The following is a 21,613-nucleotide window of genomic DNA, read 5'->3' as shown; positions in this document are numbered from 1 at the left end:
TGTTAGGTTTAATTATGAATATTAAAGGGCACCTATCATGCTATTTTTAGGCAATAGCATAGGTCTCGGATATATACAAATATATAAAAAACATGTCTGTGAAGTGTTTTGCTCAAAAAACCAAACAGATCACCCATTCTAGCCACGCCTCATATCCCTCTATTTCACTTCCTGTTTCAAAAGTGCTGATTTGGGGTATACAGCTTAAAATAAATAAATAATTGATTATATAATAATTGCCATATCATGGATTATCAAGGATCTGAAACAGTCTGGAGCTCAAAAGCTTTCTCTCTTGCCGGTTATACCACAAGGTGAGTTCCTTTCTACTTCCTGCTTCTTCACACACATGCTCTCCAGCACAGGTTAGCTCTGAGTGTTAGCGATGCTAATGTAAACACCGACCATATTACGTCCAAAACAGTCGGGCATTGTTTCTGATAGCAACGTTTCTGATTGGGCCGTGGGTCCACATTTCAGATATTACGTCATATCGGACGCAAATCAGGATCAGCTCCGTTGTTCCCCGTTTTTAGAGATTTGGGTACGGAGGAAAAGAGAGAGGGTTTTATTTCCTGACACTGCGTGAGTTCCCTGACACACCGGGGACACATGTTGAAAAGACATCACAAAGTGCATTTTGCATGATAGGTCCCCTTTAAACATAGCATTTTGAATGAATACATGTCTTGTTCAACTTTCGGTTTTACCTAGCTCACCCCTCGAAGTGTAGTACTTGGTGCTCGCTATCATAGTGTTGTCCCTTTCAACGTGTTTTTTAAGTATATGAAGTTTATTGTAACATCTTAATTGTCCTGAAGTCTTGTTCAACAACCTGTGGTACCTAGCTCCGCCCCTCTCGTGTCACTTCAGTTCCCAAAAAACAAGCTAGTGACTACAACATGCTAACCTCAACAATTCAAACCCGTAGTCCACAAAGCAATGGGGCTTCACTGAAGTAAAGACAGTAACATGTAGGCGCACAGCTGCATCGAACACCATGAGGGGCTTTTCTACACGTATGCATTCATCAAACAGAGGAACCATTAACTAAAGATGCAATCAGGAACATGTACTTCACAGAGGATTAATTGTTTAGTCTGTTCCTCTCATACTCCTCTTTGATTACAGATCCGTCATCCTCATTAGCAACATATATCAGAGCCGCGGTGTACAGTAAAGCAAACACAACAAATGAGCGTATCACAGCCCAGCGCTACCTTAGCGCTGTCCATAAATTCTGTTAATTGGACAGGAGGGCCTTTTTTCTTTTAGCCCCAGATAGCCGTTTGATCCGCGGCCAAAGTGGCTAATTGGTTCTCTTCGCCGCCTCCTAAATCAAATGTGACGCTGAGCTCCTCTTCCTCTGCAGTTCTGCCGCCAAGTCGCTTCTTTTAACTGTAATTACTGCGGTTTGGACGAGAAACGGACTCTCGTAAGGTGATTTGTCAATTTGGATCGAGCAGAAAACCTTTTCCACACAAGCAGAAGCGAGCGAGCAGATGTACAGAGACCAACACGAACGCACTTTATTTTAGTTGTCAGATATTCTCTCTCTCTCTCTTTGTCCCTCTGGACCTGCATTCATCATAACGCCTAACGTTGGGACTTCATCCTGCAAATTAAGAATAAAAACACATTTTATTTTGACTTAATAATACTAGAGTATTTACAAAACCTTTTAAGCGAAGTTGGTTATGAGCAGCCTGTTAGGGTCGTAGATGGAGACAGAAAATATAGAAATTGATATAGTACAGGTTTAGACACGTTCAACATTGTGTTATCCAAAGCAATAAAACAATACGTCTTATTCAGGAAGGGGACGATTACAGTAACCTCGGCAGTGGCTCAGTCAGTCGGGGCTTGGACTGGGAGCTGTGGGGTCGCCGGTTCAAGTCCCCGACCAGACCTACATTTGGAGTGTGGACTGCTACTTGGAGAGGTCCCAGTTCACCTCCTGCCCTGCCGTGGTGCCCTTGAGCAAGGCACCAGACATCCCCCTTCCCCCCTCACTCCCATTGCTCCCCGGGCGCCGTGCAATAGCTGCCCACTGCTCCTAGTATAGACTCCTGGTGCTAGGGTGGGTTAAAAGCAGAGGCCACATTTCACTGTGTGCTGTGTGCTCTGCCTGGTGACCATTAAAGAGGGTTTCATCCCTCCCCTCCCCCGATATTATATTATCTGGCATCAATTTGGTAAAAAGTCTATTTTGACTGGATGGAATTCTCCCTTGTTATAGCTTTTTCTGATAACCCTTCACCATCAGTCTGTTTACATTATGGCCACATGAGTCTTTTGTTCATGGCTGCAGGACGCACGTGTTGAATGTCACTGCAGATATTTAAGCTGTCAACAAATTAGAATACAATAACAAACAAATAATGCAAAAATAAATATTCTCTGTAAAACTCGGGATATGTCAAAGAGAAAACGAGAAGCCCAACAAATAATAAGATATCCCTGTATCGCATTGACTGTTCCTCTGTGCGCACACATGTGGTGAAGTGCTGGAGAACCGCTAAAGGGTGCACTTTAAAATCCCACTGTCATAAAGCACAGAGCATTTTAATCATATTACTCATACCCAACTTTTCTAAATGTCTCTCAGACATATTAAAACATGGCCCAACTCTCACTCTCACACCAATATTAGTAATATATACAAATTGAAGTTAATTGCAATCTATTATTAACACTCGAACAAGTAGCCACCGGTTGGAATATGGCTTATCCGCTAATGACCTGTGCACTGACATTGATTGACACACACACACACACACACACACACACACACACACACACACACACACACACACGCTCACTCTGCGGGAGGTCACTGCACTCCTAATTGGATTCCTGGGTGAGATGCTGAATGTGAATATGCATGAAAACATGTAAATCGTGGGCATAATCACACCTGCCAGTTATGTCCAATTTCACCGTCTCCATAATAATTTCTAACCCCGGTTAATTGACGACGCGGAGTCTCATCGGCTGCATGTTATCGGGTTTTAGGAGAAATGTCTGTCAAGAGCCCCGAATGGCTTTCAATCAGAGATGTCTGTCTGTTGGTCTCCGCCAGTGTTCTCGTGTGATTACGCTTGTTAGTCAGAGAGCTCTATTGAAATCACAACTGGATTAATGTCAGTTTCTTGGCTCCGCAGAGACGACAGGAATGATCAAAGGGCAATGCAAACGGTATACTGTGAAAGTATGACGTTGAAATGCAAAAACTATTTTTAAGTCATACCTGACGTTCATAATTATGTTATTACTATCTGAAATTCAGTACTTTGGAATGTGTGTTAGTCATTAGTCATTTCTCTCGAGGTTTGCTTTACAGAGGAAATGTTAACTATTAAAAATACAGATAAATAAGATATCTGTGGTACTAACTGATACAGAAGAAACGTATAAAGTAGAACATCTGCAAAGTGTTACAAGTACCATGGTCTGTACACTACCTAACAGTTAATAGTACAGTTCTAATGATACATTAGAACAGGGGTGTCAAACTCAAGGCCCGGGGGCCAAATCCGGCCCGTCACTTCATTTTATGTGGCCCACAAAAGCTTGCAAAGAATATAATAAGTTTATTATAATGTTACGTGCTGCTTTACAGGAGAACATTGCCCATAAACTACATGTCCCACAATGCATCTCATTGTGTAACAATGCGCAATGAAAATACTTATTATTTTCCCTAGACTTCTGCTTTTAGACGTAGTTAATTATGAATTTATAACCCGATCCGGTAACAATCCAATGCAGGGGAAATATTGTAAAATAAATAATACATTATTTTATATTTATTATGTATATTTATCTATGTATATTTATATAGTCTTAAAGTTACCACCGGCCCTTTGAGTGCAACCATAATTCTAATGTGGCCCACGATGAAATTTAGTTTGACACCCCTGCATTAGAACCACTCATTTCTCTCCAGGCCTGCTGTTTTCTCCTCAAGTCATGTTGACTAAAGTTGGTGAACACATATAGCTCAGAGAAAAGCTACAAACAGAACCACTTAAAATGAATCTGATTGGACGATGCTGAAAGCATGTTTTGGCTTTTCTTCTCTGAGTGAAGTTTTTTAAATGGTAGCGTTCCCGGCTCGTAGGCGTTATCGGGTACATTGCTGATGATAAAGTAGCATTTGGTGTTGGATGAGTACCCGGTGATCATCACTTGAGTTCCTCTGAGGGGGAACCCTGATGCCTCCTGGGAGATGTAGTTTAGGAAGTGTTGAGACTTCTTGTCACCACAGCTACGTCCACTCCTGATCTCCATCCTGCCGCTCAGATCCCACGCTCCTGTGACCCCACACCACAACACGCAGCCAATTACATGACTGAACACACACACACACACACACACACACACACACACACACACACACACACACACACACACACACACACACACACACACACACACACACACACACACACACACACCTACATTTCCAGATTCTCAACACATGCTGTAGCTGTTGGCCCAGATATGACCAAATACAAACACATGTGTTGTTTGAGTGCACACAATATACAAACTAAAAGACATTCTTACCCGATGATGTTACACAAACCCATACACATGTTTGTCATTTCCACACACACACAAAGAACCACTTGCACGAATGAACGCAGCTCTAAACAAACATATTACGTGTAAACACACACACACTGACCTTCAACCTCATTAACTCATCAGAGCGTATCTACACACACACACACACGCACACACACACACACACACACACACACACACACACACACACACACACACACACACACACATATGGACATTTGTAATCTTGCATTTCGTCTCACAATACACACACACACACACACACACACACACACACACACACACACACACACACGGACATTTGCAATCTTGCATTTCGTCTCACAATACACACACACACACACACACACACACACACACACACACACACAGACACAGACACAGACACACACACACACACACACACACACACACACACACACACACAGACACAGACACACACACACACACACACACACACACACACACACACACACACACACACACACACACACACACACAGACACACACACAAGGACATTTGCAATCTTGCATTTCGTCTCACAATACACACATGGTCTAATAACTGTTGACTCAGACACACACTTTCTTTGGACAGATTACAGTGGTTGCTGTAACACACACACACACATACGCGCACACACACACACACACACACACGCACACACACACGCACGCACGCACGCACACACACACACACACACACACACACACACACACACACACACACACACACGCACACACGCACACACGCACACACACACACACACACACACACGCACACACACACACACACACACACACACACACACACACACACACACACACACACACAGCATCCTGGAGGAGAACATGGGAACGTGACTCTTGGCGTTATCATGCGAAGAAGATGTTTTTAAACGGACTTACTAATTCTGTGTTCACTCCATATCTCTCGTGCGGTCCGCTGGGCACATTTCAGCCAATCAGAAACGGCCTGTGGGATTCTGGAGAGGTCCGAAAGTGGGAGATGTGTAATGTCATAACGGTGTTTCTTGTGTACGGTGCGAGCCGTGTTGTTTTGGAGTTGTTATTTGGACCTTGGCCCGTTTCCCACGCGCTGCAACTTTTACACCGAGCGAAGCGTTCTAACGGAAGGCTTCCACTTGCTCTCATCCTCATATTGATGCTCCCACACATCGCTGCTGCCCGGCGACGCACTGGCACTACATTACACACGGATTATTCCTCAATGGGCTGATAATGGCGTCTCAATGATTATACAACCATAATGTTTGAGGAACGGCATTTGTTCCAGCCTATTTGAATCAATCATCCCCGACATCTTATTAAATACTTGTCTTGAGTCTTATCATCGAGAGCGAGGCGTCTGCTTATTTTCCAATAAGGTGATATCCTACAAATGAGCACCACACAGTATTATTATTTCCTCCATAGGCCAGGGTAAGGACTTTAGGATTATCTGTTTTTAAAAATCGACATGTCGTGGATCCGATGTAACACTCACAACGTTGAATACTAAGACACAGAGGAATCAATACGACACAGAGAAGGTTGCATCACATATGATATGGCTGTCCAGCGTTATAAGAGACATTACCTTGCACTAGGGTTGCCAGAAACTGACCATGATCAAAATCGATTATTCGGCAGCTCTGGCGAATAATAATCGATTATTCGACCGACCCCCTCCTCCAAGTTTACAGTAAAACAAACTGGTGGTGTGACCAATGGCCATTTACAATTATTAATATATTACTATTATTAGCATTAGTCTATCTTTTGGTTGAAACTAAGCCAGACAACAACAAAAAAACATAAATAATAATAAAAATATATATAAATAAAATCGATTTTTAAAAATAATATTCGATTATGGAGACTGTTACGAATAATTGAATAATCGCTGGCATCCCTACCTTGCACCAGTCAATAGCGTAATGTTGCTAAATACTAAGTACATCTCACAGCTGATATACTCCCGCTGACCTGACATGGTATCTTATTGCATTGTCAAACCCCCAGACTTTAAATAATCGTAGGTTCCATGACCTTTCTCTGCTAATGCCTTACGTAGAGAAGTCGTTGGTCACCGAATAGATCGGCCTCTTTCCTTGAAGCTAAATGAATACTCATTAGTGTGGTTTGAAACATAGGATTATCAGTATTTACATTGTAAAGTGAAGATGTGTTTACCTACTTCTGATACATGCTCTGATAGCATAACTGCACGCTGTTGGAAAAACCCAATAAAAACGTTTAAAATAGAAACGTGATTTATATAAAACCGCTTTTACAGTCGTAACGCCCTTGCCTTGTGTCTCTCAGATATGCCCCTCCACGTGCGGCGCAGCAGCGACCCCGCCCTGCTCACCGTCAACGGGTCCTTCAACGGCGGGGAATCACGAGTCCAAACCGAAGAGCCGCCATCGAGGAAGAACCCGACGCGATGGTCCACCACCGCCGGGTTCCTGAAGGCTCGACACAACTCCGGCACCAACAGCCTGGAGAGAAAGGTACGTGTCAACACCAGAGCTGGAGATGAGGATGATATTTGAGTTAGTGATGAAGGAGATACAAGTCGAGTGCAGACAAGTACAGGGGCACAGGATTTACAAGAAAAGACAAATAACAAAATATACATGGAGACAAACCAAAAACTGTGTTTGAGGGATTGGACAACAACAGAGAGTAATATATGACACAATTAAAATGATAAGAGAAAAGTAGGTTTTAAAACCAGAGCTAGAGAGGAGGCTCGTTCAAATAGATGGGACTGTTGAAGGAACCATTTCAAATGCAAGTCCACTATTTGATTTACAGTACAGAAGCACTGGTGGGTTTCCAGCAGGGGTGTCAAACTCATCACGGCCACATCAGCATTATGGTTGCGCTCTAAGGGCCGGTTGGAACTTTTATACTATATAAATATACATATAAATATATATATATACATACATAATTTATTATATTATATTATTAGCTCTGCGTTGGATTACTATCAGTTCTGATAATAACTTCATAAATACGTCTGAAGCAGAAGTCTAGGGCAAATAATTGAAAGACAATATTCAACAATTACAGCTATTGTATATTTAAGCAATAGCTCACAACAGGCTGAGCATATATCACGGCCTGAAGTGAGCTATTGCTTTTATAAAACGGTTACCAAGTGTGGCAATATGAAAGAAGAATACACACTCTAATTTAAATAGTTTTTATTAGTAAATAATGATGTTCAAAATAAAATAGTCCCTCCGTTGCCTTCTGCGCGAAACATAGTGCGAGGTGGTTGCTATGCAACAACACTAACAGCTAGCGAACATATTAGACAGAGAGCGTTGATCCATTATTTGGCTATTTATTTACATTCATTTGTATGTTGCCGTTTATTGTGCAGCCACTGAAAACCTGTCCAGCATCAGTAGCATGGCTTACGTGGTTACTTGTTGAGGTTGTTCTGGCTGTTGCTTGGCGTGGTGAGAATATTGCTCCACTTTCTCCGGTCCTCGAGATTCGGCTTCCAGTAGCTCGAGAGAGAGCTTTCGCACCTGTGGCCACTAACGGTCATAATTTCTCTGCTTTGTTTCAAGACCCGCATCAGAAAGCTTTTGAATGGTGCTACTTTTCCAGTTGAAATCAGGTCGCAGGCCGGTTTTGGCCCACGGGCCTTGGGTTTGTCACCCCTGGTCTACAGTATATACCTGTTTTGTAAAAAGTAAATCTTTCAAATGTGCACATTACCCTGTCTTTACGAACGTATAAAATAAGGCTGAACGATTGGTCGAATGTTATCAAGACCGCAGTATGGACCATAGCATGTTGAAGGAAGTGTAGCAGAGTGGCTTTGATGCACCCACATCTTGTTCTACAGACTTAACAGAACATATCTTTCTTGGTACAGATCTTCATAAGAAATAATAATGTACCTGTAATTATCATTAAAACAGACCCTCAATATTGTGAATCAAATCCCAATTGCAATACCAGCCGGAAAGAAATCCCAATTATAATTTGTCTCCAAATTGTGCAGCGCTACTTTAAATGCTCCAAACTGGACTGTTATACAACAACAACAACAACAACAACAACAACAACAACATTGGTATTAATTAAATACCTTTTTGTGTGTAATATATTTATTGACATATGGCAGCAAACAATTACACAGTGTGTTTTCTCGACATAGTAATTCTACATCTTAAGCTTGTCTGTCCGAAATGCCTTTTTTTTTTTTTAAATAAAAACAGTAAAAAGTACGAACATTAGCGAGCGATCAGGACCTCACAGTAAAATCATACGTTTGTAAAAATAAAATCTGGCCTATGAGGTTTTACGAAGTCAGTCCACTTTCTCCATCGTGACACAAATAGTCCCAGTTTGTGATTGACAGATGATGTCATCGTCTCCATTTTGTAAATGTCTATAGAGAGGCGAAGTCCCGCCCTTCTACTTCCGACCCATGGGACCTTATTTCGAAAAAAGTATGTATTGAAGTCGATGGAGAGAGAAAACTTATCTCTCGAAAATAATTTCACAGTTTGTCGTAAAACTGTTGAGATATAAGACTGTGAAAAATACGCAACTAGAAAGACTACAAATCCCAGAATCCATCCATGCGTTTAAAGTTGGGCTATCTGGTAATAACCACTTCCTTGTAAGCGCGTTTTTACTCGCCACAGATTGAATACATACTTGTCTTTTTAAAATGAAAGACCTTGTTAATGAATTATGCGTGTCTCTGCAGGAAAAGGCTATGGACACGTACCGCAGTCTGCCTCGGGATGCTGGGACGTGGGCCAATCAGAGAGAGTTTCAGAGAGAGACCGCCCGCTCGTCGCTCAGCGCCAATCACCCCATGGTGGACCGCTGGCTGGAGAAACAGGAGCAGGTAGGACCGTGTGCACTTCTTAACTTTGGATACGATGATACTTCATTGGTCGGATCGAGTCTGCCATGTGACTTGCTTCACAGCCGCTCCATGTGTAGCATCGACAGACGCATATCAAGACACAATAAACATTTATCATAGCAGCAGGATCAGTGAGAGAAAACCTGCTCAAAGAGCCTTCAGCGTGTTTAGATCTGGATCCAGCTCTGTGTGTACCGAGAGGATGGACTGGAGCACAACGGAGTGTATACATCAGTACACTTGACATACGTATTGCAGTGTTAACAATGCTTTCATGTGATGCCGTACACGACTAAAAGACTTGTTTTTACCACGCATTTTGCCGGAGCTCTCGAAGCTTGTTCCCTGGCCATTAACTCCAACACAAGGCTCATTTGAAACCAATGCACCATCTCTTGTAATGGTTCAGTTGACTTGAAGTGAATATACCTGCAATGGGATTCATTTGGACAACTTCAGACACAGAGGTTGAAGTAGGAGAGGTTGTTAGAAAACCTTTTTCACTTCTTAACTTTGTATCCGTGAGTACACTTTAGCTCAGGTACACTTGACATACGTATTGCTGTGTTAGCCATACGTTCATGTTTTAGTTTAGTCAATTTATTGAACATGTCAGAAACAAAACAAATATATAACAATAATATATATATATATATTCTCCTTTTTTCTTTTTTTCACTCAGATTAATAATTATAACAAAGTACCAAAAAAAAAAAAAAAAAAAAATTCAGATAGTCTCTGTTCATGTTCAACAGGGGCAAGAAGAAGCTTAAAAAACGTTTCTGGTCCTCCCCCCTCTAACATATATGTTTCTTATAAAACATTAGGTCATCGTCATCAGCGACATGTTTGTCTTGTTAATCTTTTCTTTTCTTTTTTTACAAAACAATCAGAAAGAAATTACTTTACTTAACAACAAATGGGATTTTACAGGTCCTGTTCATAACCATGAATGATTAGACTCCTAAATAATACTTTCATTTTAGACTTGTACAATATTTCAGTGCATCGTTACAGTTATTCCATGTAATGCGTTACACAACTAAAAGCCCATTGTTGTTGCTACGAGATTTACCAGAGCACCCGTGTTGGAAAACTGTCTGGAAGCTTGTTCCCTGGCCATTAAATCCAACTCAAGGCTCATCTGAAACCGATGCACCATCTCTTGTAATGGCCCAGTTGACTTGAAGTGAATAACCGGCAATGGGATTCATTTGGACAACTCTAGACAACGAGGTTGTTACAAAACCCCACACTCACTACACCTCTCGGTTATGTACATGTACCTGAACGCCTCATATCTCAACTATCCACCATTCGTAGATTCACCGTCAGTCTGTGAAAGCCCGTCTGATTGGCCGGATCGAGTCCAGGGTCCCTCAGTGTGGAGCCTGAACAAAGAGGAATTTCCACCTCGAATCCACAACGACACATACGTCATGGAGGGAGCGTAACATAATGTTGATACAGTGAATAGACATATGGTCCTGGTTAAGGGGGGGGTACTGCTGAGGCCACTGCTGAGGCCACTGCTGAGGTCACTGCTGAGGCCACTGCTGAGGCCACTGCTGAGGCCACTGCTGAGGTCACTGCTGAGGCCACTGCTGAGGTCACTGCTGAGGCCACTGCTGAGGTCACTGCTGAGGCCACTGCTGAGGCCACTGCTGAGGCCACTGCTGAGGTCACTGCTGAGGCCACTGCTGAGGTCACTGCTGAGGCCACTGCTGAGGCCACTGCTGAGGCCACTGCTGAGGTCACTGCTGAGGCCACTGCTGAGGCCACTGCTGAGGCCACTGCTGAGGCCACTGCTGAGGCCACTGCTGAGGCCACTGCTGAGGCCACTGCTGAGGTCACTGCTGAGGCCACTGCTGAGGTCACTGCTGAGGCCACTGCTGAGGCCACTGCTGAGGTCACTGCTGAGGCCACTGCTGAGGTCACTGCTGAGGTCACTGCTGAGGCCACTGCTGAGGCCACTGCTGAGGCCACTGCTGAGGTCACTGCTGAGGCCACTGCTGAGGCCACTGCTGAGGCCACTGCTGAGGTCATGCACTGTACATATGTGTATGAATATGATGATACACTGTGATAACATATCATGCCACACTTGCATGTTTCTGTTCTCACTTGGTGTTTGCAAAGCTTTTATTACTGAAGTATCACTTGCATATTATGCGTGATATCTTAAGTAAACATGAAGTGCGTAAACGAGATCGCCATCTTATCTTTTCATGGGCTGTTGGATTTGTTTGTCTAGCATCTGTACCGTGTTAAGACATAGCTTACTAGGGTTATCTTAATGTACTATTAGAGATAATACATAACGCTTTTGTTTTGTGACACCCGAGTAGAAGTGAATGCTGAACAAGGCGTGTTTTAGGCTTTCAAAATGGTGCCATGCATTTCATGAAGGGAAAACAGTGAATGGGAAATACAGGAAAACAAGCATCACACCCACAAGCATACCCTGAACATGAGACAATAATTTGCTAAATTAACGTTATAATGTTTTCAAGAAGACGTATAACTATGGATTGAGGCCACAAAGTCATTTACATGTTTACTAAGGTAATACATTAAAGTAATGGGGACATTTTCACAGATAGACTTCTTTAGAATCTGACTTCAATTTTCCATTATAATGAAAGCATGTTTCAGGCACTTTGGATTCAGATACCATACTCACGTATTGACTCTACTTGGTGCTATCCAACTTAAACCTGTTCCTATCTGTATTCCTACGTTAGTTCTTTCTCACCGTTCCTTCGGGTTAAAGGTCCGGCGACTTCTCACCATTAGAGTGGAGCTGCACCATTTCCCTCATGTGTCTTACAGCAGCTCTCAGCGAGGTCACTGCGGGGTGGTGTAGCTGGTGTTAATGACCATGTCCCCCTCCTCTGCTCACACACACACACACACACACACACACACACACACACACACACGCTTCACCCAGCGTGTGTGTGTGTGTGTGTGTGTGTGTGTGTGTGTGTGTGTGTGTGTGTGTGTGTGTGTGTGTGTGTGTGTGTGTGTGGTGTGTGTGTGTGTGTGTGTGTGTGTGTGTGTGTGTGTGTGTGTGTGTGTGTGTGTGTGTGTGTGTGTGTGTGTGTGTGTGTGTGTGTGTGTGTGTGTGTGTGTGTGTGTGTGTGTGTGTGTGTGTGTGCTTATTTAAAGTGGCTTCTCTAATGATTGGTGAGACATATTGTTAACAGAGTGGCATGTTGTGTTATCGTGCTCCATGAGTGCACATGCGTTGTGTGTGTGTTTGCATACACTCTGTGTGTGGCGGGACAGAACATGACCAAGTTAGAAATACAAGTGACATAATTGTATTTTGTCTCATCAACACACACACACACACACACACACACACACACACACACACACACACACACACACACACACACACACACACACACTCGTCCCGCGGTCACTGCTCTGTCACTTTGATGTAAGCTCCACGCAGCTTTCTCTGTTCCAGGAAAGATGCTGTAACTCTGCTTCGATGGGAAAAGCTTGTTTTTGTTTCCCCCCAACGTTATAATCAAACGACAGAATGGATGATATACACAGAATTAAGAAGAATCCCTTTCGTTAGAAGCAGAAGTCTGTGTCCATTGACTATAATTGTTGTCACAATATTTCATTCTGTTGGAATTCAGATGAATACACAACCAGCGCTTTGTGTTCTTCTGTATAGCGTTGATGCTTAAGGGTATCATTTGGGATCAAACGCTGTCTCGTGGCGCATTTCCACTGCGTGCCGTGCCAAACCCGGTTGTTTTTGCTTTTCCACTAGGGCTGGTTCCGGCTAACGGGTACTTTTCCCCCTTTTTTCTGGCCCTCCATAATCGAGGTTCTTACCGGGCCAACAACCGGGCTGAATATGCTAAGCTAGTGACATAAACACTCTCGACTGATTTAATTGTAATACACGTTTCCAAATGATGCCGAAGTAACAACACACTGATACCGGTTAGTAAAAACCATGAATTAATGCTTTGCCAAGTCTGCAGACAGACGGCAGAGAAACACCTTTTAAAATGCGTGTTTTCTGAATGGAGATCGGCTAAGCTAACGCTGTATATGCTCCGACCGTCCACACTCTCAACAACGGCCTACAGACATAAATAAACCAGCGACTGTATCCTCCATGACACAGGCAGTCTGTGGTTTGTACTTGTTTAACTTGTGTCTAGTTTCTGAACAGATATGAGGAGCTGTGAGCTCTGAGTGCTAACAGCTAACGGCTGATGTTGGTTTTGTGGTTCGCATTGAAGATGACGTCACGGCTTCGCCTACACTGCGTTACTATAGTTACTGCCTCAGCTACTAAACTGTAATGGAAACGCAGCATAAAGTGAGCCTGGCCTAACGATACCGTACTAAGCCCTGCAGTGGAAATGCGCCATTAATGTACCGGTCTGGAAAGAAAAGTGGCAAACACATCCTGGAAAAAAGGCTGCACTCAAAGTTACTCTGCTTTTTGGGGTCATCCTTCTCTTGTAGTGAGTAATATAGGCTTTCTGTTCACTCTCAACGGTCTACACAGGCTAACATCCCAAATTTAGACATCCCTGTGTAACACTCACGCTTCTATTGCTTAGCGCTCCAACACATTGTACGTGATAGGCTAAGGGGCGGGACATCTCTAAGCGGTTGACCAATCACAACAGAGCCGGCCAGCGAACCAATCAGAGCAGACTGGGCTCTGGTTTCAGACAGAGGGTGAACATTAAAGCATGTAGACATGTCCCAGTTCATGCATATTAAAATCCATACTGCTTCTGTATACGTTCTTCTGCAGTTCATCATAACATCACAAATAATTAGGCTTTAACACACTTAGCCGAGAGATCCGTTTTGGTATGAGTATAATAAACCTTTGTTAAAACAGAACACGATGTTAATGAAGTGTAGCACAGCCAGAATATAATATGCAGTGATTTAATTAGAATAGAGCAGCTGGGTGGGAATGATGAATTGACAATTTCCCCGAGTTTAGCATCATCTTATCTCCCCGATGAAAAAAACACACGGAACAGAAGAAAATGAAAATGAAGTGAAATTAGAATAGAGCGCCACATAACGAAGAAGGCCTATTTTACCCGTGTGGAGAATTATATTTCTCTCATAGCGTACGGAGTGAGGCCAGATTGAATCGCATTCAAATGGATGAAACTGCTCTCTGCTCCCAAGTGGGAAATTGTGCGACTCGGCAGCACACCGCCATTGGCAACAGGTAGGGGGTCGCCATGGCAACAGAAAACTGTCAGTCGAGTGTGTACTGAGAGATGGTTGGAGGTGCTGAGGTTGCGGAGAAAATGGAGGTCTGTGTGTGTGCTTGTGTGTGTGAGGGTATATTCATGAGACAGGTGTGTGTGTGTGTGTGTGTGTGTGTGTGTGTGTGTGTGTGTGTGTGTGTGTGTGTGTGTGTGTGTGTGTGTGTGTGTGTGTGTGTGTGTGTGTGTGTGTGTGGTGTGTGTGTGTGTGTGGTGTGTGTGTGTGTGTGTGTGTGTGTGTGTGTGTGTGTGTGTGTGTGTGTGTGTGTGTGTGTGTGTGTGTGTGTGTGTGTGTGTGTGTGTGTCTGTGTGTGTCTGTGTGTGTCATTGTGTGTTCCTTTTTTTTTTTACACGCTTACGGCTTTGACTATCCATGTGCAATGTATCAGATGTGAGCAGAAATCCATGCAGACACACACTTCATATCAGCAAATTAAAACACACACACACACACACACACACACACACACACACACACACACACACACACACACTGCAGTCTTTCTTTATTCTCTTTCAGACATTCTTCTAGTTCCTATACCATGTGTGGATGAAAAGCACGATACATTTCAGATTCCAGGCTAGGAAGAAACTCTATTAGACCCTTATACATAGTAACAATGTCGAAGACAAGGCTGCTATCCTGTAGTTCATGAAATGTTGATACGTTAGGACCAGGAACAGGGTCTTCACAGGGCAGCGGTGAGCGGTTTTATATGTTCACATTACGCCTGGAGCTGGTTCCCTGCTGTCTGACTACACACACCTTTACTGCTGATATCTGCAGCACTAACACACACAACCTGGACCCTATATACTTCTGCATTATTAATCGTTGGATCATCTGTAAATAATTCGCCCAATGTGAATGCAACAAATGGAAATGTCTTAAACACAACCTTACACCTCACATCTCCTATTCAGCCATTTCATTCATATGTGTAAATGTTTAAACACTTAGGTATTTCCAATTGCTAAATGAACTTCCCACAGAATAAGTTTATCCCGTGTACATTTCTGAAAGTGCTAAATAAAGCAACTTTAAAAAAGTACTTTCTAATACTGAGGGAATTCAAATCCAATTGTAAAAGGGCTTGACAGATTTGAGCGTGGTGATAGACAGTGTAGGCGTGTAACAATTCAATATCTCTCTTTAGAAGTCAATAGAAAGGCAGGTATTTTGGTTTTTATTAAGCGGCAACAGTGGTTTGTTGAAATAGTGCTGCACACAGTTGGTATGAAAAGCCACAGCAACTGCAGCATGACTGAGGAGACAATAGGCGCGTTCACACCGGAGTACTTTTCCCACGAATAGTTCTGATAGTTCCTAGGATTTTGCGTTCACACCAAAAAGAGAACTTTTCACCCCTTTGTAGTGCCTGCTAGAGAGGCGGTACTTTCCTGGGGAGAAAAAAGTTCAAATTTCTGATTGGCTGGGCAGATTACAAACCACGCCCCGTCAAACTCAGAAAAGTTTTGTGAAGCCGCCATTGTATTTGCTAGCATTAGCATTATTAGCATTAGCCCCGCGCACCAACAGAGAGAGACTAACTTATGGCAACACAAAAGAAAGCATGGGAGCGGTGGAGATGAGGAGGCGTTCTGGCGATTCACTCGGAAGGCTTCAGTAGCAGCTGCTGCTCCGGGAACTAAAGAGTTCCGATGAACTAAGTGCTGGGAACTAAGTACGGCAAAGCGCTTGGTGTGAAAGCGCCGAATAGCGCTTTACAAACGGAAAGTCAATTGTGCGTAGTGCTGCGTACCTGGACTCACATTCAGGTTCAGGTCCGGAGTCAAGTCCAGAGGTTCAGGTTCAGGTCCGGACTTCTAAGTCCGGACCTGAAACCATGGCTTGTGTCAAGTTGTGTGAGTAACTAAAGTGAACTTATTGTGAGCTAATTATCAATTGAAAATTAACTCATAATCAACTCAAATTCAAACTCATCAGGTTTATTGTGCTCCCTTCCAACTTGTGTCTACATTTCTCTACAAAGTACAAATGCCACTTAGTCTATAAATGACTTATGACAGCAACTACAGTGAACTACAACAAAGTTCAAACATTTATTTCATTTACCAAACTAAAGTAACCAAACAGTCCCTGAGCTGACTGAGCCTAAATCCCTAAAACGTTGCTGGAAGGTAGAGTGTAGAGTAGACTATACGCATTACACTGTTACACACCTACAGTATACACTGTAGTGGCTGTACAGTCAGAGTGTACTGTACTGTCTGTACACCATGTCTTTTCTACAACTCTACATGTGTACATTATACAGTACATACTACATACATAGTGATGTACATACTGTTAGAAATTCAAATCAATGTTGATATGGCGTAATTTTGAATTAAATACACTATTTAATTTAAATCAATTTTATTCTGAAAAAACCGGAAGTTCACACTATTAACTTAATACTTTTATTCTGAAAATTATTCACTTCCGGTTAGCATTAGCATGTGGCAAAATGCTACGTTTTCAAACCGTGAATCGAAGGTGAAATGACATGTGATGTTGTACACGGAGCACACTGGGATTAGCACTCATTTATTGACGCTGAATAACGTTCATCAGGGAATGTTTATATAACCACAGACACCAGAATATACGTAAGTGGTAGTTTTTTTGCGAGTCCAAGTACCGGTTCCCGACGTTCCGGTTTTAACCGGACTTGAACCGAAACTTTTTACAAGTCCAGTACCGGTTCGGCTTGCCGGTACGCAGCACTAATTGTGCGTGAACTAAAAATGGGAAATAAACAAATGTCACAGCAGTGAACACACAACGCCAGCATGACATCAACGATGTTTCCCAGCGATCCTCTGCTCTCCACCATGCACACATGACAATTATTCTTTCATGGACTATTTAGGATTAAAATAGCAATTCCTTTTTAAAGTGGTTCACTCATACCTCCCCCAACTAGCATCCTCTAAAGGTGCAGTGTCATCAAACTGGGCCTCTGTAATTAATGATGATTACTTACTGGAGGTCAGACATCTCTCATTCTGGTGTGTGTGTGTGTGTGTGTGTGTGTGTGTGTGTGTGTGTGTGTGTGTGTGTGTGTGTGTGTGTGTGTGTGTGTGTGTGTGTGTGTGTGTGTGTGTGTGTGTGTGTGTGTGTGTGTGTGTGTGTGTGTGTGTGTGTGTGTGATTCAGCTGTGTGTTGTCAGCCATTAGACTGCTGAGGAAGTGTTGAGTTATCTCTCATGGTGGGATGGAGGATTCACACAACTCACTTGGGATGTTATTACACAGATATGCTGCAGGAGGGTCAACACACACACACACACACACACACACACACACACACACACACACACACACACACACACACACACCCCTTCATCCATAGTTGTGCAGACATGTTAATGCTGACCTGTGCATATTCCCACACAGCCTCTCCTCCACTTTAACAGCAGCTTGTTTCTTTAAACATACAGAATAGATATAGTCCCTTTCCCTCTGGAGACACACTAGCATCTGGCTTTTGGTTACAATCTATTACACAAGTTGTTACCCAGGGAACATGACTGTGCAGAATTAAGGGGGGATTAATACGCCCTTGCTTGCATCTATAATCATCTGATAACATGACATCCGGGTGGGCACGCTCATGTGTGGGCCCTTCTGTACGTAATGCATATCCTCTCAATCATACGTTCAGACGAACCCTAATTCAGGTTTAAACGTTTCAAAGTCACTGAACGAGTGAAAGCTATAACAAAAAACACTTCTTCTATAGTTCATCCCCTCTATCACGCACATCGAGTTGGAGCGCTAGCCAATAGAAGTGCGAGTGTTACATAGTGATGTCACTATCTCCAGGAAGTACACAAATGAGTCCAATGGAGGCATTTCAGGCAGGAGTGTGAGCGAGAACACACTCGGGGGTGTGTACCCTCTGCAGACCAGGTGCACTAAACCTACACAACACACTGCAGGTAGCAGAACACCCCACAGGCATAACAGGGCCTCTTTAGAACAGCCTGCATACGTCCAAGTATGTTGGCCTTATGACCCGCGCCCAGGAACACACACTCAACACACGCTCAGGACTTCATCAACACACACACTGAGCAACACACACATGTATTATGCATGCAGTGCATTCAACGTGTCGTTACAAAGTGAAAAGGTGTGTGCGCGCAAACGGGAACAAAATACAAACCCAATTACAACATGAGCACACGCACCAACACCAATCCTAATGGCCTTTTAAGCACACACACACACACGCGCGCGCGCACACACACACACACACACCTACACACCTTTCTCCAGTGCTTCCTAACTAACAAGCCTCCATGCTGTGTGTGTGTGTGTGTGTGTGTGTGTGTGTGTGTGTGTGTGTGTGTGTGTGTGTGTGTGTGTGTGTGTGTGTGTGTGTGTGTGTGTGTGTGTGTGTGTGTGTGTGTGTGTGTGTGTGTGTGTGTGTGTGTGTGTGTGTGTGTGTGTGTGTGTGTGTGTGTGTGTGTGTGTGTGTGTGTGTGTGTGTGTGTGTGTGTGTGTGTGTGTGTGTGTGTGTGTGTGTGTGTGTGTGGAGAGTTGAGTCCCTCAGGTGCACAGTGCAGCTTTAGCAGGATAAATCATGCAAACCTGAGCCTCACACTCATAAATCACCACATTGTGTGTGTGTGTGTGTGTGTGTGTACTTGCGTAATGTGTGCACTGTAGCTTGCAAGTGCAATTTTTGTCCACAGTCAAGTGTACTTTTTTTGCAGGTGTGTTCACATGCATATCATTTTCTATGTGAGGCTTACAAACACTTTGAGTGTGAAAGATGGAAAGAGAGGGTGTGTGTGTGTGTGTGTGTGTGTGTGTGTGTGTGTGTGTGTGTGTGTGTGTGTGTGTGTGTGTGTGTGTGTGTGTGTGTGTGTGTGTGTGTGTGTGTGTGTGTGTGTGTGTGTGTGTGTGTGTGTGTGTGTGTGTGTGTGTGTGTGTGTGTGTGTGTGTGTGTGTGTGTGTGTGTGTGAATAAGACATATGGACAGTCCACCTTTTTCAAAGCAGCAGGATCAGTGTATTCTCAAACCAGTAGGTGCTGCTGTGGAGCTTAGATAAAAGACTGTGTGTGTGTGTGTGTGTGTGTGTGTGTGTGTGTGTGTGTGTGTGTGTGTGTGTGTGTGTGTGTGTGTGTGTGTGTGTGTGTGTGTGTGTGTGTGTGTGTGTGTGTGTGTGTGTGTGTGTGTGTGTGTGTGTGTGTGTGTGTGTGTCATCTCCTTCTGTTTCTCTTCTATGCGAGTGCAGTGTGAATGGCTGTATAGATAACACTGCAGGTGTGTTAGTGTTGGCAGATGTGACAACGGTTCACTGCGAGCCTTCAGTCGGACGCTTCTCTCTTTTCTTCCGTCTAATTCTCTGTATTAATCCTTTCATCCCTGGCTTTAATGCCTCTCATTGTTTCCTCTCTGACTCAGCCCTCTCCTTCTCAGGTTCATACCGTATCGATGACAACTAGCCTTTTGGCTAATTCGAGTACTTTTACATGTTTTTAATACGTTGAGTACACTGTCCCTTTCAATACATTCAGTTAATGATCACTCCTATTATTTGCTCTGTTTAACCTTCTCATGCTTCTGTCTCTTCGCTCGCCTTCCCACCTTTCTGTATTTAAAGTCTAAGCATCTTGAAAAGGCTTCATAATATTATTGTTTTTTAAGATATTTCATACCTGGCATAAGAACAAGGGGATAATCTTGTACATACATCCCAAATCTTTTGACTTATTCTCACTTTTCTTTGAATGTATTCTTTACTTAAAGATCCCTTTCTTTCAAAATGGGTTTGTCAATGGAGAGGCGTTTTCCCATTGCTCTCTTGAGTTAGGCGATGTCTTTGTAAGTTATATAATATGTGTCACAAATTAAAAAGCAATTGTTGTTTAATATGTACATTACAAATAAGAAGCCTGAGGCTGGAGCCACACGAGGACGATAACGGAAACAAACCGAAATCGTTATCAAAAAAGTCTTCCGTCCACACGAGTCCGCTCAACCCGCTGGAGACGCTGTAGTACATATGCCGGGCCTGCAAGTGGCGCTGTACTTCAGCCACACAATACACCAAAAGCAGCGAAGAAGACTTCCCGCGCATGCATGGTTGCCATGGTTGCCCTTCTGTGTATTCTCCGCGCTGGATTCAGCAGCAGAGGTGGGGTTTCGCCGGTCAACATGTCGGTTAAAGTTTAAATCTTCCGGACAGAATTAGAAACGTGCCGGTCAAAAGGTCTTCTTTGTTATTTATTGAGCCTTAAAACAAATGAACAACGAGCTGCAGGTTGTCATGCAGAGCTGCGTGTCTCCTCTCCTGTCCGATTAGACTTCACTTGCGTTTATGTCCATATCGATCAAATATAGCGGGAAGCTCCTGCTGGGTGCGCTGTCCTGCGAGATACCGGGACCTGGCTCGAAACACTGGGGCTATTGCGTCATCGTTATCAGGAAATGATCGTTATAGGGCGTAAACACGGAACCGTTTGCCCCCCCCAGAGCGTTTCGTCCGCAGATCTACCCACCTCGGGACCCGTTATCGTTATCTGCGTTTCCCTGTCGGCCTCGTGTGGCCGAACCGTCTATATCCGTGTTTCTCAAACTTCTTCATACCAAGGGCCACCAATAAAATAACACTCGTGGACCACCTAACTCCACAGATATCTCAAAACACATCGTTTTTCTAGAACAGATTACAAATCGCCTGAAAATGGGACAAACAGGTGGCAACATGTGTGGCGAAGGTGTTGCCCTGGGCTATATCATGCAATCGAAAGTGAAACTTAAGCTCGCTCCATTGTGGAGATATTCCCGCGAGAGTGCGGAAAACTTAAA

General features: G+C 43.4%; 1 protein-coding gene across 1 annotated transcript in view; it reads left to right on the top strand.

The window, feature by feature from the left end:
* Nucleotides 1–21,613, top strand: part of LOC139435662 (partitioning defective 3 homolog) — a 159,727-nt gene that overhangs the window by 110,784 nt on the left and 27,330 nt on the right. The window contains exons 4-5 of the mRNA XM_071206407.1: nucleotides 6,922–7,109; nucleotides 9,341–9,484. Of these exons, the coding sequence (XP_071062508.1) occupies nucleotides 6,922–7,109; nucleotides 9,341–9,484 (332 nt within the window). The remainder of the gene's footprint in view (nucleotides 1–6,921; nucleotides 7,110–9,340; nucleotides 9,485–21,613) is intronic.

Source organism: Pseudochaenichthys georgianus, chromosome 17, assembly GCF_902827115.2.
Source record: "Pseudochaenichthys georgianus chromosome 17, fPseGeo1.2, whole genome shotgun sequence".
In the NCBI taxonomy this organism is placed as follows: Eukaryota; Metazoa; Chordata; class Actinopteri; order Perciformes; family Channichthyidae; genus Pseudochaenichthys; species Pseudochaenichthys georgianus.
This window is presented reverse-complemented; position numbering and strand designations above follow the sequence as displayed.